This window comes from Loxodonta africana, chromosome 20, assembly GCF_030014295.1.
Source record: "Loxodonta africana isolate mLoxAfr1 chromosome 20, mLoxAfr1.hap2, whole genome shotgun sequence".
Lineage (NCBI taxonomy): Eukaryota > Metazoa > Chordata > Mammalia > Proboscidea > Elephantidae > Loxodonta > Loxodonta africana.
Window position 1 is genome coordinate 7,342,635 of NC_087361.1, and position 16,903 is coordinate 7,359,537.

At 38.1% G+C, this 16,903-nt stretch overlaps 1 protein-coding gene across 5 annotated transcripts in view; it reads left to right on the plus strand.

Moving 5' to 3' along the window:
* CBLB (Cbl proto-oncogene B) overlaps window positions 1-16,903 on the plus strand; it is a 246,310-nt gene that overhangs the window by 169,375 nt on the left and 60,032 nt on the right. For all 5 annotated transcript variants that reach the window (XM_064273028.1, XM_064273029.1, XM_064273030.1 and 2 more), the window contains one exon: window positions 522-725. In XM_064273028.1, coding sequence (XP_064129098.1) covers window positions 522-725 — 204 coding nt within the window. The remainder of the gene's footprint in view (window positions 1-521; window positions 726-16,903) is intronic.

Below are 16,903 nucleotides of genomic sequence, written 5' to 3' on the forward strand. Positions count from 1 at the left end.
GAAATATTTTGCCATGGCTTTATGTACAAGAAGTTTTCCAGAATGAATTTTGAAATGCATTGTTCTCATTGATATTAATGGTATATCTATTATGAATTTTTACCAAAATGCCCATTTTATAGAGTGTCTCATTAGCACTTTTATTTTTTGATTACATGGGGACATGACATGGTTTAATTTCTGATGTTATGCTGGACTCTGAAGCTACAATGCATGAAAAATTGTAAGTGAACATTCAAGAGAACAAAGACTTATGCTGTTTTTTCTTTGGCAAATCAAACTTTGTTTTAGAAATTTTTCTTTTCCTTGGAAAGTTTGAAATGCAGACAGTTTTTCATACATTTTGTTGGCTCCCTATTCTGCTGCTTATTCAGGACTGTTCTCACCCTTCCTCACGCTCCCCCCCACCGCCAAAAAAAAAATAACCACCTTCTTTTGCAACTCTTACTATTGTAAAACATTGGCTCAGTGCTGTTTGTATTGATTAAAGACCATTCATTGCAGTTTCTGTGTTTATTTAGGAGTCAGATGGCCAGGGCTGCCCCTTTTGCCGCTGCGAGATAAAGGGAACAGAGCCCATAATCGTCGATCCCTTTGACCCGAGGGATGAAGGCTCCAGGTGCTGCAGCATCATTGACCCCTTTGGCATGCCGATGCTGGACTTGGACGATGACGATGACCGAGAAGAGTCCTTGATGATGAATCGATTGGCAAATGTTCGAAAGGTAAAACTAGAGACCATAGGTGTAGTTAGGGTGTTGTGTGGGCATGAAAAAGAAGTGATACCATTGCAAATGGGGTATGACTGAGTGTATTTGGGTTTGGGAAAGAAAGATTGATGAATTAAAAGAAAGGTGAAAGTGTAAGTAATGTTGACAGGCTGATAAAAATCATAAACTGAGAAAGAACTGGACTCAACAATACTCAGAGTACTCTCTCTGGTTTTAAACTTCATCATGAGAGATGCTGAGAGTTTTTGAATAAAATTAAACATCATCTAAAACTGGCAGTCGCAGATTGGTGCAGAAAATTTTAAGAAAAAAATGAATAAAATTGAAAATGATTCAGTTGGACTTACACAAAATAGTATTTGCTGAAGTCTAAAAGAAATCTTTGAGTTGTTTTCTTACCAGAAAGCCAGCTTGCTGTTTGCCGACTATGAGGTCACGCAAGATTGACCTTTGTGAGTTTACCATAATCTGGGGCTTCTTCATCAATATTGTGAACTCAGAACATTGACTGTCAGTTCACTGAGAATGGATGCTACAGCCAGTTGAAGGTTATTTAAATAAGTTCACAAGAGACTAGCAAATGAACGGAACTCGGGGAATGCCAATTGAGTCACTTGCAGACAAAAAATACAGTAGACAAGAGAACTGAACTCACGGCTCTCAGACTGTTCTCTCTGTACAGAAAGATACATGAAGTTCAGATAACACTTAGCAGTTCTGTACTCTCAAAATCGAAGCAGCGGGAGGGAGTGGTACGAAACGGTCTGCAAATGTCCTGTCAGGGTGCCACCCTTCTCTTGGCTCATGACAGACATGGCTAATCAATCATAGCACACATGCCTGCTGAGTTCAGACTTGGCCTACACATCCTTTCAATATAGCCCTACACACCCTCCACTTCAATCCATTAGGATTTGGCAGGTAACATAGACCTATTTGCCATTTTGGTAGAGTGACGGTAACTTGGCATGGTCTCAGGTTAAGTTTGCCACGCGCATCCATCTCTGTAGCAGGGAGACACTTCGTGTAGCGTACAGAGGAGGCTTTTCTTTGGGTTACCCCCCTTCTTTAAGGATATATCAGACTTAGCCTTTGGCCTCCTGTATTTTCTATGTTCCATGATGACCAAAGACATTCTTTAATATTTTTCACATACAGATTTTTACATATGGAGATACGTTAATATCACCAACATGGCTACTTTGAAACTGATCTGGGATGGCTTTTGTTCTTCACCTCATTGGTTTTTCATAAGTTTCATAATTTAACTCTCAGAGAAACTCTACTTGATGCCACATTTTAATCCCATCTACTACATTTAATTTTTAGTTATAAAGTGTGTGATCCCTTTGACTTATGATATAAAGGAAAAAACCAAACCCCAGACTCATTGTCTTTGAGTCAATTCTGACTCACAGGGAGCCTGTTGGGCAGAGTAGAACTGCCCCATAGGGTTTCCAAGAAGCAGTTGGTGGATTAGAACTGGTGACCTTTTGGTAAGCAGCCAGGGTCTTAACCACTGTACCATCAGGGCTCCATAAAGGAGGAAAGAATTACAGTTATTCCTCAGTAACCCTAAGGGATGAACAAGAAGAAAAAAAAATTTCAAATCGAAACAGAGAGAATTGAGACTTGATGATGAACACTTAATCATTTTAACTAATATTACTGTTTTATATATGAACAGATTTTTCACACATTGTTTCATTCTCTCAACTAATTGCCAGTGAAATTTTAACCAGAAATTAAAGATAATGTGAGCTACAATTTGTTGGTATTAAACTATAAAAATATAATTTGTCTTTAATGGTTCACCACAAACCTTAGCAAATTCAGTTGCATTAGGATCTGCTAATTGATATGTAGGTGACTGTTAGATTTGTGTTGTCCAAAATACTAGCCACGTGTGCTTATTTAAGCTTGAAATAATTAAAATTTTAAAAACTTAAAAATTTATTTTCTGAGAAATTTAATTTCTCAGTCACATTTGTAGTGCTCAGTAGCCACTTGTGTCAAACCCATTGCTATCGAGGTCGATTCCGCCTCACAGGGACCCTGTGGGACAGAGTAGAACTGCCCACAGGCTTTCCAAGGAGCGGCTGGTGGATTTAAACTGCCGACCTTTTGGTGAGCAGCCACAGCTCTTAACCACTCTACCGTATTGGACTGCGCAGCAATAGAATTTTTTTTTTTTTATGGATCTTGGAATATCTATTATAGTAGGTATAATAGAAATATCTATTATCCAATAGGTAATTTTACTGAGCATAGCTTTATTAGATTATTCCTGGTGCTTCTTATTGGAAGAAGCTTGGTTTTGGTGCAAAAGACCTTTTCTTACAATTTAGTCATGTAATGGACTTAGCATGGCCTGGGTCTTTGACTGTAAGCTAGCACAGGGTCTAGAGTAGGAATCATCAATGTACAAACTATGCCTTGAGGGCCAAACCTGGCTGCCACCTTTTTTAACAGTCTGCAAGCTAAGCATGATTTTATATTTTTAAATGGTTGTACATTTAAATGATTACATGAATACCTACATAATTCTTTATTTTGGCCTGCGAAGCCTGAAATATTTGATGTCAGGCTCCTTGAGAAAGCGTTTGCCACCCCTGGTCCTAGATACAGTAAGCATTTGTTGTTGTTGCAGTCAGGTTGATCCTAGCTCATGGTCACCCCATGTGTGCAGGGTACAGCTGCTGCACAGGATTTCCAAGGCTGTAACCTTTGGAAGCAGATCGCTGGGCCTGTCTTTCAGGGTGCTTCTTGGGTGGGTTCTGGCTGCTCAACCTTGTGGCTAGTGGTCGAGCACGTAGCCGTTTGTACCACCAAGGGACTTACAGTAAGCATTTAAGGAATGTTTATTGAATGCAAGGATAATAGGGAATGACAGAAAAATATATTAGGAACTTACAATAGCTCAAGTACTTCAAATGATGTAGCTAGTGATGTTTTCTGGTAGGAAAAAAGCATTTTGATTTCCTTTAGTAAATGGGTTTTTTTCTTGGAATGATGCATGTCTGGAGAAGACGGTGAGGACATGGAGTGATTCTTTGAAGAACTTTGTACGCTCTTCTGCTTGTATGTGTATGAGTTTGTGAAAAGCTGCAGGCTCTACCTGCTTTTCACTGGATTAAGTTGAAGCTGGAGCCTTTTTTTTCAAGTAGTGACACTGACAATTGACAGGAGTCGTTGGTAATATAAAATGAGGAGCAGAAGCGGAATTTTCAGAGGTAACGCTAGTGGTTCTCTGATCTTTTCACCCCGCTCACAAAGCCATCTGTGCTTGTTCTCCTTGGCACACCGGTGAGTTGTCTGTCCAGGTTGCTGTTAGATTTTTACATTGATCCTCTCTCATTTACCCGAGCGAGAAGAACGATGCTCTCAGGCGGTATTGTCCCAGAAGTCATACCTCAGTGGCTTATCTGGCAGTCAACAAAGTCCTTTTGTAAAGCTTTGGAAAAAAAAAAAAAAAAAGCTTTGACTATAAAAAAAAAAAAAGCTAGTGTTATTTATATACTTTGCTGTCGCATTTAGGAAACCCTGGTGGCATAGTGGTTAAGAGCTTGGTTGCTAACCAAAAAGTTGACAGTTCGAATCCAGCAGGTGTTTCTTGGAAACCCTATGGGGCAGTTCTGCTCTGCCCTATAGGGTCAGTATAAATCGGAATCAACTCGACTGCAACTGGTTTTGTTTGTTTGTTTGTTTATAGTGTTTAGATATGTGAGAAATATAACTTGTAATTGTTTTTATTTTAAGGAATCATACTTCAGTTAAATGTCTTTATGTGCATTGATCTGTCACTAAAGAATTAAACCGAACTTTATGTTTTATAAATCAGTCACTTAACTTTCAGTAAAACCCAAATTTTAGTGTAAACACAAGCGTCACTTTTTTCTAAATGATTGAGAAAGATATTGCTGTGGCCTAGAATTCCCATAGCACTTTATATGTACTTCTATTTCAGGAGTTACACTAATTGTTATGTTTTATTTGGAGGACCACCTTCTCCACTAGACTATTAATTTTTAAAGCCAGAAACAATGCCTTATTTATCTTTGTTTCCCTTGGCACCTAAATACATTCAGTAAATACTTATTAAATGAGCTAATTAATTCTGCATGCATGTTCACATGTTCCCGAAGAGCTACGACCTGACCTCATGCATCGTTTTCTTCCTCAATCCAGTATAAAGACTTAATATATATGTATAATATGTATCTGTCAAGTTAGTAGGCTTTATTCCAGTTCTGTTGTACTGCTGAGGTTACGCACAGCATCGCATGGTCGTTTTGGCACACTGACTCTTCTACTTGAATGTTTTTCATCTCTCTGTTTTTAATCGTTCTCTTGCCTTATTTGTTCATTCATTTATTTTTAAAACATTTCATTGTCTCAACTCCAAGAGCTGCTCTCAGTCATTGCTGAACAGAATGGACAATTTATCTGTCATTTCAAATACTGTTCTCATCCTTCACTTTTATGAGTAGGTTGATGACTATAGGGTGAAATCATTTCTGCCTGTTTTAAGCACACTGCATTCCCTAAATTAGTAATGCTTCTGTCATTACTAGATAGAGGACTGAGCTGTTTGTCCATTCCTGTTACTATGGTGACAGCCAGTGTCTGGCGTTTATAAATACTAGCATGCTGGACATATAAAAAATTTTTTTTAATTTCTTAATACGTTAAGTGTGTTTAAAATGCTAATTTTTACAGAAGCAAATAGAACCTATAGATCTATCATGTACTGTGTTGTTTGCCTTCCTGGACAAAAGCTATTTTATGATTTTAAGTAGAAGATGTTGTAGATTTCGCTTGAAACTGTGCTTGCCTGAGTTTTTGAGCTGTCAGAATGTCCAGGATAACTGCATCTGATGAGAGCCTTCCGAGGAAGACCTGGTTGTGATTGGGAAGACCCCATCCTTCTCTCTGACTTCAGTCAGATCAGGTCTTAAAAAAAAAAAGGGTATCTTTTGCTGTTCAGAGCTTTGTTTCATTTTGCAAAAGGTCTAAGGGGAGTCTTACCAGCTTATTAGCAGTTATAAACAACATAATTGTTCATAATTGTTGGGCACTGTTGAGGCGATTCCAACTCATAATGACCCCATGTGACACAGCAGAGTTGCTCCATAGGGTTTTCTAGGTTGTTGGTAATTTGTATGGGATCAGATGGCCAGGTCTTTCTACCACTGAGCTTCTGGGTGGATTTGAACTGACAACCTTTAAGTTAGCAGCCAAACGCTTAACCCTTGTGCTGACAAGGCTCCTTAATTCTGTCTTGATAGAACATATTAATCACCAAATATATAAAATTACAATCAAAATTAATATATGCCAATAGATTGACCTAGTGAGTGAGTTTAGGTAAACTCCTTTGATCTTAAACATTTGTGTTTTCTTAAAATAATATTTTAAAATCTTAATGAAGAACAACATATAAGAACAAAAATAGGTATGACCAAAAGTCAAAAGAATCCTTTTTAAGACATTGTCCTAATGTTGCCTTCATCAGTTAAAATGTATTGGTAATTAAATTTTTAATTCGTTATCTGTATGTTATTACTTTTCTTAATGATAATAAGTGTGAAGAAAGATACTGTAGTATTCCTGGTCCTGAAGAAAGGTCCCTGGGTATGACTCACAGTGTGTTTAGGAGGGTGTTTCCTTCTAATGTTATTTAATTAGTTCCCAGCCATGAGGCTAGAGTACATGTTGGAGCAGTAAGGAAAAAATTTACAGCAGTGAAATACAAAAATAAAAATAAACATTCAAAATGTAGAACATAGTTCCTAGCTTGGGGCAATTCTTCCCCCTCATTGTATTCAGAAATATGTGGGGACTTTTTTTTTTTTTTTCCCCGCAGTGGCAGGAAGGGGGTTACTGCTGGCATTTAGTGGAAAGGTGAGAAATGTTAAACATCCACAACCCGCAGGACAGCTTCATCCAAGAAGAATTATTCCCACCAGTGCCCCAGTAGTCTTCCCATCCCTCCCTGCCTCGTGCAGTACACAGGTGAAGCTGGGTATGGCATTAAGCCATCAAAGACAGAAGTTCATTATTGCCATTAAATTACATTTTTTTTAAACTGATTTTCCTTAAACCTCTCCATGAAAAAAGGAGAAGGACCCCTCCTCCAGGAGCTGTATGATGTTGAAGGGAACCTTGAAGACATCATGCCTGAAAAATGTTTTGAATATGTGGGGTTTTAGAATCAGCAAGCACTTGAACTCGTAAGCTGGGTCTTGGAGTCTGCCTCAACTGGTAGGCTGTGAATTCCTTGAGTGCAGAGGCCGTGCCTTGCTCTTCTTTTCACTCTCAGGCCTTGTACAGTGCCCAGCACCCAGGGGAGCTCGTGAGAAAGGTTTTGGCAGAACTGTCAGCGCTAACACTGTCCTTAAACTATGTTATTCCTAAGTAGAGGTCTCTGGAGTCCAGCTGCTTACCTTCTTGTTCTAGTTTTGCACTTATTATGCCCTGCGTAGATTATTTAACCCCACTGGTCTCAGATCAGGAGTGTTGGTGGTACAGTGGTGATGTACTTGGTTGCTAACCAAAAGGTTGGTGGTTAGAACCCTCCAATTGCTCCACGGGAAAAGGATGTGACAGTCTGCTTCCGTAATGATAATAGCCTTGGAAACCCTATGGAGCAGTTCTCCCCTGTCCTATAGGGTTGCTAGGAGTCAGAGTTCAACTTGACATCAGTCAGGTTGGTTTTATGGTTTTTGTCTCAGATACGTTTTATTTGAAATTAAATGGCTCAATGCATGTAAAGCTACTAGAATGGCCCTGGCATGGTAAATGCTAAGTATTGTTATTAATGATACTTTTCATAAATAGTGTGTAAGACTCCTGAAATCTTGCTCTATTTTCAAGAATTAAATATTTATATTTTAGGGATGTCTGTGAAAGTTTTTTTTATAGGTATTATGACTTACCATTCTTACAGGAAGAATTAGAAATCAAAACTACATCAGAGGCAAATACTTGGTTGCATTTCTTTAATTTAATATATTAATTGCATGACTGCATTAACATACTTTGCTATTAACCCATATTTTAGGTTTGAAATTCAGAGAAAATGCAACGTTGCCAACATGTCAGCTAGAATAATATTTTTAGGATTAAATATTTAGATAAGCTTACAGTGTTCTTATTTTCTGTGTAAGTAACCTGAAATGATAAAGTATTCTCTGAGACAGGGCGAAGAACTACAGTAACCGAATTACAGTCACTGTTGTTCAAACAGCTTTACCCGCTGTCTTGAGAGGAATAAGGGGTTCCTTCCATATGAGGACATATTTCAGTGACTGAAATTTATTCCTTTAATTCCCGGACTGTTCTTGTGTCTCAGCCATGTTTATGGAAATATTTCTGAATTCTCTGCCGCCCTTCCCTGCCTTCTCAGAGTCGCTGTGCAGCTGAGCGAACCAAAGGGCAGAGGTAGCCACTGCAGTCAATAGGGCACCTTGCTTGAAGCTTACGTATTGCTACAAGATTTAAGGGTGGGTGGAATGAGGAGAGGGGAAATGTGAATTTAAGCCAAAGTCACACATATATGTAGATCAGGATGCAAAATGCATAACAATAGTTAAAGTAAAATATGAAACTTCAACGAAATTTCAGTTACGGAGGCTGGTCAGAGGCGGTGGGATCAAGTCCGTCTGGAAAAGGTACTTTAGCAAGAAGCAGCAGCTCACTGTACAGTTGACAGCGTTTAACATTTTAATAGAGCTGTGCCCTCAGGGTTATTCCCATGTGTGATGCTGTTTGTACTGCTTTAAAGTAGACCCTGTTGGTAATTTCACTGACCACTTTTTGGTCAAACCTCAAGAAGAAGTCAGCCCTTACTTCAGTCATCTGTCCACATTACATTGCCTCAGCCAGTACTGCTCAGAGTATAAATTTTGTCATCTTCCTTGCTTCTAATTTATAGTGTCTGATAATTTCCCAAAGGTACTACTGGAGAGTAGATGAAGCTGCCATTAAGATAAAAACCAAAGCAAACCCACTGCCATTGAGTCGATACCGACTCATAGGGACCCTATAGGACAGAGTAGAACTGTCCCATAGAGTTTCCAAGGAGCACCTGGTGGATTCGAACTGCTGACCTTTTGGTTAGCAGCCGTAGCTCTTAACCATTATGCCACCAGGGTTTCCATTAATATAGCAAACCTCATTTTACACATAAGTCAGATATCTGTATTCTTAGTAAGGTGTCTATATCCTGTTCCTATAGGGAGAAGCACAATAGATTTTTTTTTCCCTCTGCTTAGAGGACTTTTTAATTCTGGGTTTCTCCCTAAATTCTTACTGACTGGAGCTTCTGGAAGTGTGACAGTGGATGACCATGTGATGATTGTATTGCTCTTACACAACGTTCATCGTGTAACCTTTTGTTTATTACCTGAAAGGGAGCAGTGATACAGGTACTCCAAACAGATGACGTAGCAGTCATTTACACTCTGCGCTACGGGTGGTATTCTGTACAGGCTAGTATGTTAACTATGTTCGATTTTGTTCTCTCTGCAAATTAATTAGAAGAAGAAACGAGAATAGTTTGTTTCAAGGAATAAAATATTATATTTTATATGAGAAAAGTTTTCACAGTGTCCTTCATTAATTTTCGTGCGTTTAGAGAAAAATGTTGACTTTCTAAGAGCCCTTCCCATCACCCCTGTTGTAATACTTGTATCTACCTTGTTCAGATAGGAAAATTCATTAAGTAAAAATCTTGTTAGAAGTATTATAAAATTGACTTTGATTATCTCTGGGGTTGTCAGAGCTCTCATCTTACTAGCAATTGGAGAGATTTTTCTCTTGTCCTGTTTTTATAATAGTCTGACTGGGCTTGAAGTTTCTTACCAAATGTTTTGCCATTTCCATTTGCCATTTCCATAACAATGGATCTTATTAAAGCTGTTATAGAATCACTCTCGAAAAGGCGTGGATAAAATGAAGAGTGACTAAACTGAGCCCCGATTATTATTGGTGATTGCTGAGTATGCTGAAAAAGGCCTTTGACTTCTTGGGCTTTTTCTATCAGGATTTTCTGTTAAAATTGCAAATTTGGATTTCTCTATGTATTATGGTAGTCATTAGTGTCCCATTCTAAGTGCTAAAGAACTAGGTAAATTTTGTCAGAGAAATAATGAACACCATTTAGTCATTTCCTGAAGCACAAGGCTGGAAAAAAATTGGTGAATATGTAGACATACAGAAATCAGATGTGGTCCTTAAACTTCTGGAACTCCAGGATTGTAGTTTGTAGAAGATGGGCTCACCAGCTACCGGCATTAAAGAATTTTAAGAGAAATTGTTAGACAGATACACCGGTGTGATGATTATTCAGGCAGGAGGAAAGCAGGCCCAGCCTTTGTATTTTGAAAGGCACTAAAACAAGGAAAGAACATTTATTCTAGTTCTGAAAGCAAGTGTAATACTAGAATAAAAGTGAGAATTACCCTAAATCAAGATGAAGGAATGGAGTTGATACTAATCAGCTACCCTGTAACTGGAAAAGATTCCATCCTTCCCAACTCTTGCAATACGGTGCGGTAAACTCAGTAAATTCTGTATCTGCAGATTACATCTTATACGTTTCTAGCTAATTTTTCTGTAGCTTTTCTAAGTTTTTTAAAATCCTAACTTAATAGTGTAGGCAGATAAAATGAAAGAAGTGAGAGAGAAACTAATTGATTTGCGGCGGTGGCAAAAAAGACATGGTTCCTTTAAGGTGATTATCTTAAGAACCACTTAATGTCCTTTTTTTTTTTTTTTTACTATGTTAACTACATTTTATTTCTTTAACTAGATGCTATTTAGTAGTGCAAAACCAGTTGAGGAGAGGTGCAATCTCTGCCATAAAATTTTTTTAAAAAGGAATAAATGGGAAAAAGTATTTGCAACAATTCTAACATAAAGAGTTGCCATATTAATGTATTCATACTGCATCGTCTTGATGGTTATACTAATGTACAGTGATTTCATTCATATCAACACAGGAGAAAAAAAGTTACTATGGATAATGGGGAAAAGAATATAAAAAGTCAGTAAGCTGAAAAAAAATACACATAGCTAACAAATACTGCAGTGTTTTTTTTTTTCTCTGTTAAACTCAAATTTGTACATCAGCATAGGCCATTGGAATGCCAATCAAGTATCAGAGTAACAAAAAGCGAAAACTAAAAATAGTGTTCATGAGATTTCTGAATTAGTTACTATGTTAGATGGCTGGTAAAAGGATAAACTGGAGTGTCCTTACTGGGCCGCAGAAGAGCCTAAATATTGTTCGTAAACTTTGATCCAGTTATGAGTCTATTATGCTGCCCTCAAAGAAAATTCTATGGTTCCCTCCTTAAAAAGTAAAGTATATATGTTCAAATATTTCTTTATGACCCAACTTTATAATAGAGAAAGATTGTAAACAGCAAGGGGATGGTTACATAAATGCTGACATATCCATGAATGCACCTTTTAAAATTATGTTCAGGGAAAATGCTTAATAGCAGTTAAACATTTTTTGGTGCAATACAGATTAGATTAAAAGTTATATATGTTTTTAGTGATTGATGATGAAAATAGTATGTAGAAGAGAGACTGGAAGAAGCCATATCACCATCATCCCTGGCTGTCCATAGATGTTTCAACACGTCTTCATGCATTCCTGTACCTCCAGGAGTATCTACAGGGAAGTTATGTTCTTTATAATGAGGAGAAACAAATGAATGAAATGAAAACAAAATTGAAAAGACAAGGAGAGAAGTGTCGAAACCAGTTTTCTAGTTGCCATTAAACCAAATGCTAATTATGGTGACCCAATTTGTGTCAGAGTAGAACTGAGCTCCGTAGGGTTTGCAAGGCCGTGACCTTTCAGAAGAAGAACATCTTGCCTTTCTTCCGAGTTGCTCCTGGGTGGGTTTCAACTGCCAACCTGTTAGTAGCCCAGTTCTTAACCATTTGCGCCACGTACAAACCGGTAGACCTCACTTACTATGGTAAACAGTTCTACAACATGCAGGTCCCTAAACTCATAAGCCTTCTTCAACTCCCAAACCACTTCTTCCTTTATCATTTATTATATGTGCATTCACGCCAGTCTTTAGAGCAAGAGGGAAAAAGAAAAATTTATAGTAAAGTCAATTCTAGATATTTACACTAACGGAAACGAGTGGTCAGTGTTAGTTACAGCAGATAATCCAGGAGGTGTCTCTGTTTGACTTTTTGATGTATTGTAAGGCTTTCTGTTTAATTCTTTTCTAGATATTTGATTTTGTTACTGTATTGCATCATTTAGGCCTGATAGAGGAATCGTCTTGGACAAAATAAGACATATGGGAAACACTTCGTCTAGAGATTTCTCTAATAGTGAAGGTGGAACAAGTTTTGACGGAGCCTTTAGAGAGGTTGTAATAGATTGCATTTTACTTTTTACATCAAAATCTCTTTTCCTAAGCATATTATCCAAATAAAAGTCAAATCTTTTATTATAACCTTTATTTTATCATATATTATTTAATTATATTAAACCACATAATGGCTTCATGAAGTGGATTAACTTTATTCTGTACACTATCGGTAACAATATTGTTAGGGAGTAGCCTGTCCAAGGCAATATAGCTGAAATCGATATATTATAGATAGGAAATGTGTGTGTCTGAAGTCAGATTACACATTTAATAGGTTTTTTTAAGATCCCTGTTATTTATACAGAGTTGGTAGTAGAGTCATTTTGACAGTTAACCACACTTCAAATTCACATATTCCAATCAAAGAAGTATATTCCTACTTAAAAAATATTTCCTTGTTGTAATTCACAATTGTAATCTTAATCTTTCTGTATCTTCTGCCCAAGATTTCTCACACATAAGGACTAAGTCTGCATTACTGTACAGAATGGAGGTGAGGAATACTGGACAAATCAGTAAGGAATGATTAAGTTAGCGCTCTTCACATTGTTAGAATTTAACCTGACCCAGATGCTTTGTTTTTTTGTTGTAGTTTTTGTTTGTTCTTATATTTTTCCCCAACAATGTTTTACCACCACTTCAGGAGTAAAGTAAATGGCCTGGGTGCTCTTGGGGTACAGATTAGAATTCTGGAAGAAGAAGGCTGCGAGCAAGGTTGAGTTTTAGGGATGTGTCTGATTACGTCGTTGGCTCTGGGGAGGATATAAGTTGGTAGACTAAGCATGAGTCAGCATATCCCTTTGCCCCAACTTTAGAGGTATTCGTTGCACTTAGTGACTGCCTATACAGGGGAAAATTCTGTTATCTCTAGAATTCAACATGGAAGAAAACAAAATTCCCCACAACTGGACCAATAAGCAATATCATGATAAACAGAAAATATTGAAATTGTCAAGGATTTCATTTTACTTGGATGCACAGTCAGTGCCCATGGAAGCAGCAGTCAAGAAATCAAGGGATATATTGCATTGGGCAGATCTGCTGCGAAAGACCTCCTTAAAGTGTTAAAAAGCAAAGATACTGCTTTGAGGACTAAGGTGCACCTGACACACCCATGGTATTTTTAGCTGCCTCGTGTGCATACGAAAGCTGTACAATGAATAAGGAAGACCGAAGAATTGATGTCGTTGCATTATGGTGTTGGCAACTGCCCCAAAAATGAACAAATCTGTCTTGTAAAAAGTACAGCTAGAACGCTCCTTAGAAGCAAGGAAGGCGAGACTTTGTCTCACATACTTTGGCCATGTTGTCAGGAAGGACCAGTCCCTGGAGAAAGACATCATGCTTGGTAAAGTAGAGGGTCAGCAAAAAAGATGAATACCCTCAACGAGATGGATTGACACAGTTGCTGCATCAGTGAGCTCAAACATAGCAACGGTTGTGAGTATGGCGCAGGACCAGGCAGAGTTTCGTCCTGTTGTACGTTGGGTTGCCGTGAGTTGGAACTGGCTTGGTGGCATTTAACAACAACAACGAGAATTAATTTCAGAGTCTTTAAAAGACCAAGAAAGTGCAAATACTGTATGGACATTGAATTGATCTGTTTTGTTCCTTTTTTTTTCTTTTCAGAAGAAAAAGGCAATCTTTCTATTCTTCTGTAAGGTAAACATAGATTTTGAGGTCATAAAATTTTTGATGTCTTGTCTAAGAACTCAGTGACATGCTGGAGTGTGAAGCCTTGTATTAGATTTCTTTTCTCCTCAGACTTTCAAATAAAAAAAGAAAAATATAACTTGTAGTCAGTTCAAATAAATTAAAAGTGACCTTTTAGACTGGGGACAATTTGGGGAGCTCAGGAGGGGCCAGGAAGGGACTCCAGCTTTACAGGGTGAGGAGAAGCGGTCCAGATGCACTCTCCTCCTTGGCTCTGCAGCCAGGGGTTTCTCTGGAGGACTTGGGCATTCTTCACCTCTGCAGCTCCCTCTGGCCTTTTGGTTCTCACCAAAAAAAAAAAGTAACCCTTTATGTAAAAGCCACCTAAAAATGTATACAAATGTTCATAGTTAGTATTTGGATTTTATCAGTAATAAAAGTTAATGCAGAATTGTAGAGGTTTTGTAGTAATAACAAACTACAGCAAAGAACTATACATCTATCTAAAGGGCATTGTTAAATCTAGGCTTATCTGAGAATTTTACTATAAGGGAATTCAGGGAAAATGAGTAAGTTATGGTGAATTTAGCCTACTTAATTAAAAAAAATTTTTTTAATTGAAATGATTTTGTTCCTTTATATACTAATATATCCTTCAAAAAGTTCTTCTAACTCAGCCAACTTCTGGATATTGTAATGCTTCAAAATGGATTAGTTCTTTAGGAGGACAGCACATAATCACCCTTGAGAGCACAGTGTGAATTGTGCTGAGCAAGGTCTGCTTCCAAGTCCACGCTGCACAGAGTCTCCTTGTCTGGGAGTATCTGACAGTTCAGGGTTATTGCTGCACCACACACGTTTGTTTGGATGTCTGCCCTGAGAATTTTCAATGCACTCTTTTAACATCTAGCAAGCCCTACACCCGTTCAATTCAAATCCATCCCATTGTTTAAATGTGCTAGGAATTTTTGTAGCTGCTTGAATATTACAGTTAGTAATTAATTCAGCCTGAAGCAGAAGTCTAGTTCTCATGGCCGAAGTGGGCCATTGGCTGTGTCAGAATTCTTTGTTTTCTGTTTCAGGTAGGTGGTAAAGAGGAAGTTGTGGGAGAAAAGCACTTGGAGGAACATAGATTTTGGTCTGCAGTCCTAGTAGCTATGTAAAAAAACCAAACCAAACCTGTTGCCATCGAGTCGATTCTGACTCATAGTAACACTATAGGGCAGAGTAGAACTGCCCCATAGGGTTTCTAAGGAGCAGCTGGTGAATTCCAACTGCTGAACTCTTCGTTAGCAGCCAAACTCCTAACCACTGTGCCATGAGGGCTGTACATGGTATAGGGTATAGATAGCACTTAAACATTTCTCTGCCAAGTAACTGAATGAAGTGCAATGCATTCTTAGTATGTACAGAAAAAATTGTTTGGGCTAGGAACCGTGGATAACTTTGCTTCTTGATTCTTTGTAAAGAATTGTAGACAGGTCGACAAAGCATTTGTGTCAGGTAACAGTTCTGTCAGTTCTCAGAGAATGTAATTTATCCTAATGAGAACTGTGGATATTTAGATGTCTTCTGACATCTCATTTTCTCCTGTATTCTGTGGTACATACAGCCTTGTATCAGGAATTCTCTCCGTTCCCTCTCCGATAATTTCTGGATAGGCTCTGTGCCCTGAGTTTCACGTTCGTGACCATGTGAGGCCCCATGACTTTCTCGATAGGGTTGCTGTTTTGTTAAGAATCATGGACTGCATTAAAATCGGTTGAGACCATAGAGTTTCTACTTTTTCTCCTTCAATTAAAAAAAAAAAAAAATTCAATTTAGCAGTAGTTAAAAAAACAATTACCTTATCAGCAGCTAGGAGATATGAAGGATAAGAAAGAAATTACTAAAAAGGAAGGGTTCTTAAAATTGTCAGGTAAAATTAGACCTAATTTTATTGACCTATTTCATTTGGTACCAGTTTAAGAGAGACAAAGACTTGGTAGTTTAGCCATATCATGATAGTATTCAGGTCTGATGTTTTATCAGAGGTTTGGTCTAGAAGCTTCTCAAAAATTTTCTTAATAGCCTTTAAAAGTGGAAGCAGAAGTCCCTGCCTCTTCAGTGTGGGCTGCACATAGTGACTTCCTTGCTAAGAGTACTATATGGTAAGAGAGAAGACAAAAAAAAAAAAAAAAAAAAACTTTACAGTGAAGAAACCTGACAACTACTACCTCAGCCAGGTGATAAGTCAGCCTCAGCAGGGATAAGTCATGACAATATTAAAGCCAAACAAACTCAGTGCCATCGAGTTGATTCCGACTTATAGCGACCTTAGAGGACAGGGTAGAACTGCCCCATAGAGATTCCAAGGAGCACCTGGCAGATTTGAACTGCCGACCCTTTGGTTAGCAGCCGTAGCACTTAACCACTATGCCATCAGGGTTTCCAATGGCAATATTACATACTTTTAATATGATGTGGTTTTCCTCCCCAAAACACGTAACGCCAGTCTGGATCCTTGGGTGGTATAAAATGGTTTAATACTCTTGGCTGCTGACTGAAAGGTTGGAGGTTCGAATTAACCCAGAGGCATCGCCCAAGAAAGTCCTGAAGATCTACTTCCAAAAAATCAGCTACTGAAAAGCCTGTGGTGCACAGTTCTACTCTGACACGGTGAGTGAGAATCAACCTGATGGCAGCCATTTAGTTGTTGGTAACCCTGAGGAAAGCAGGAGAATAATTCCAATAGAGGAGCATCCTACAGAACACTTGACCCGCACTCCTCAAAACTGTCAGGGTCATCAAAACCAAAGAAAGAAACGTGACAACTAAACGTAATGTGGTGTCCAGAATGGATGGAATCCTAGAACAGAAAAAAGGACATCAGGTAAAAACTAAGGAAATCTAAACAAAGTATGGAATTAAGTTAATTAAAAAGAAAAAATCCTTTATATGATGTAAGTAAGTGTGGATGTGTACACAAATCTTTTGTCTTAGTCAGATTAAAAAATGGTGAATGCATAAAGACCAAACCAAAAAACCTTTGAGGATAGCTTTCTGGTTTTCTTATAAAATACAGCCAGGTTTCTTAGAGAATGGGTTTGATTATCTTTGAACTACACTTTT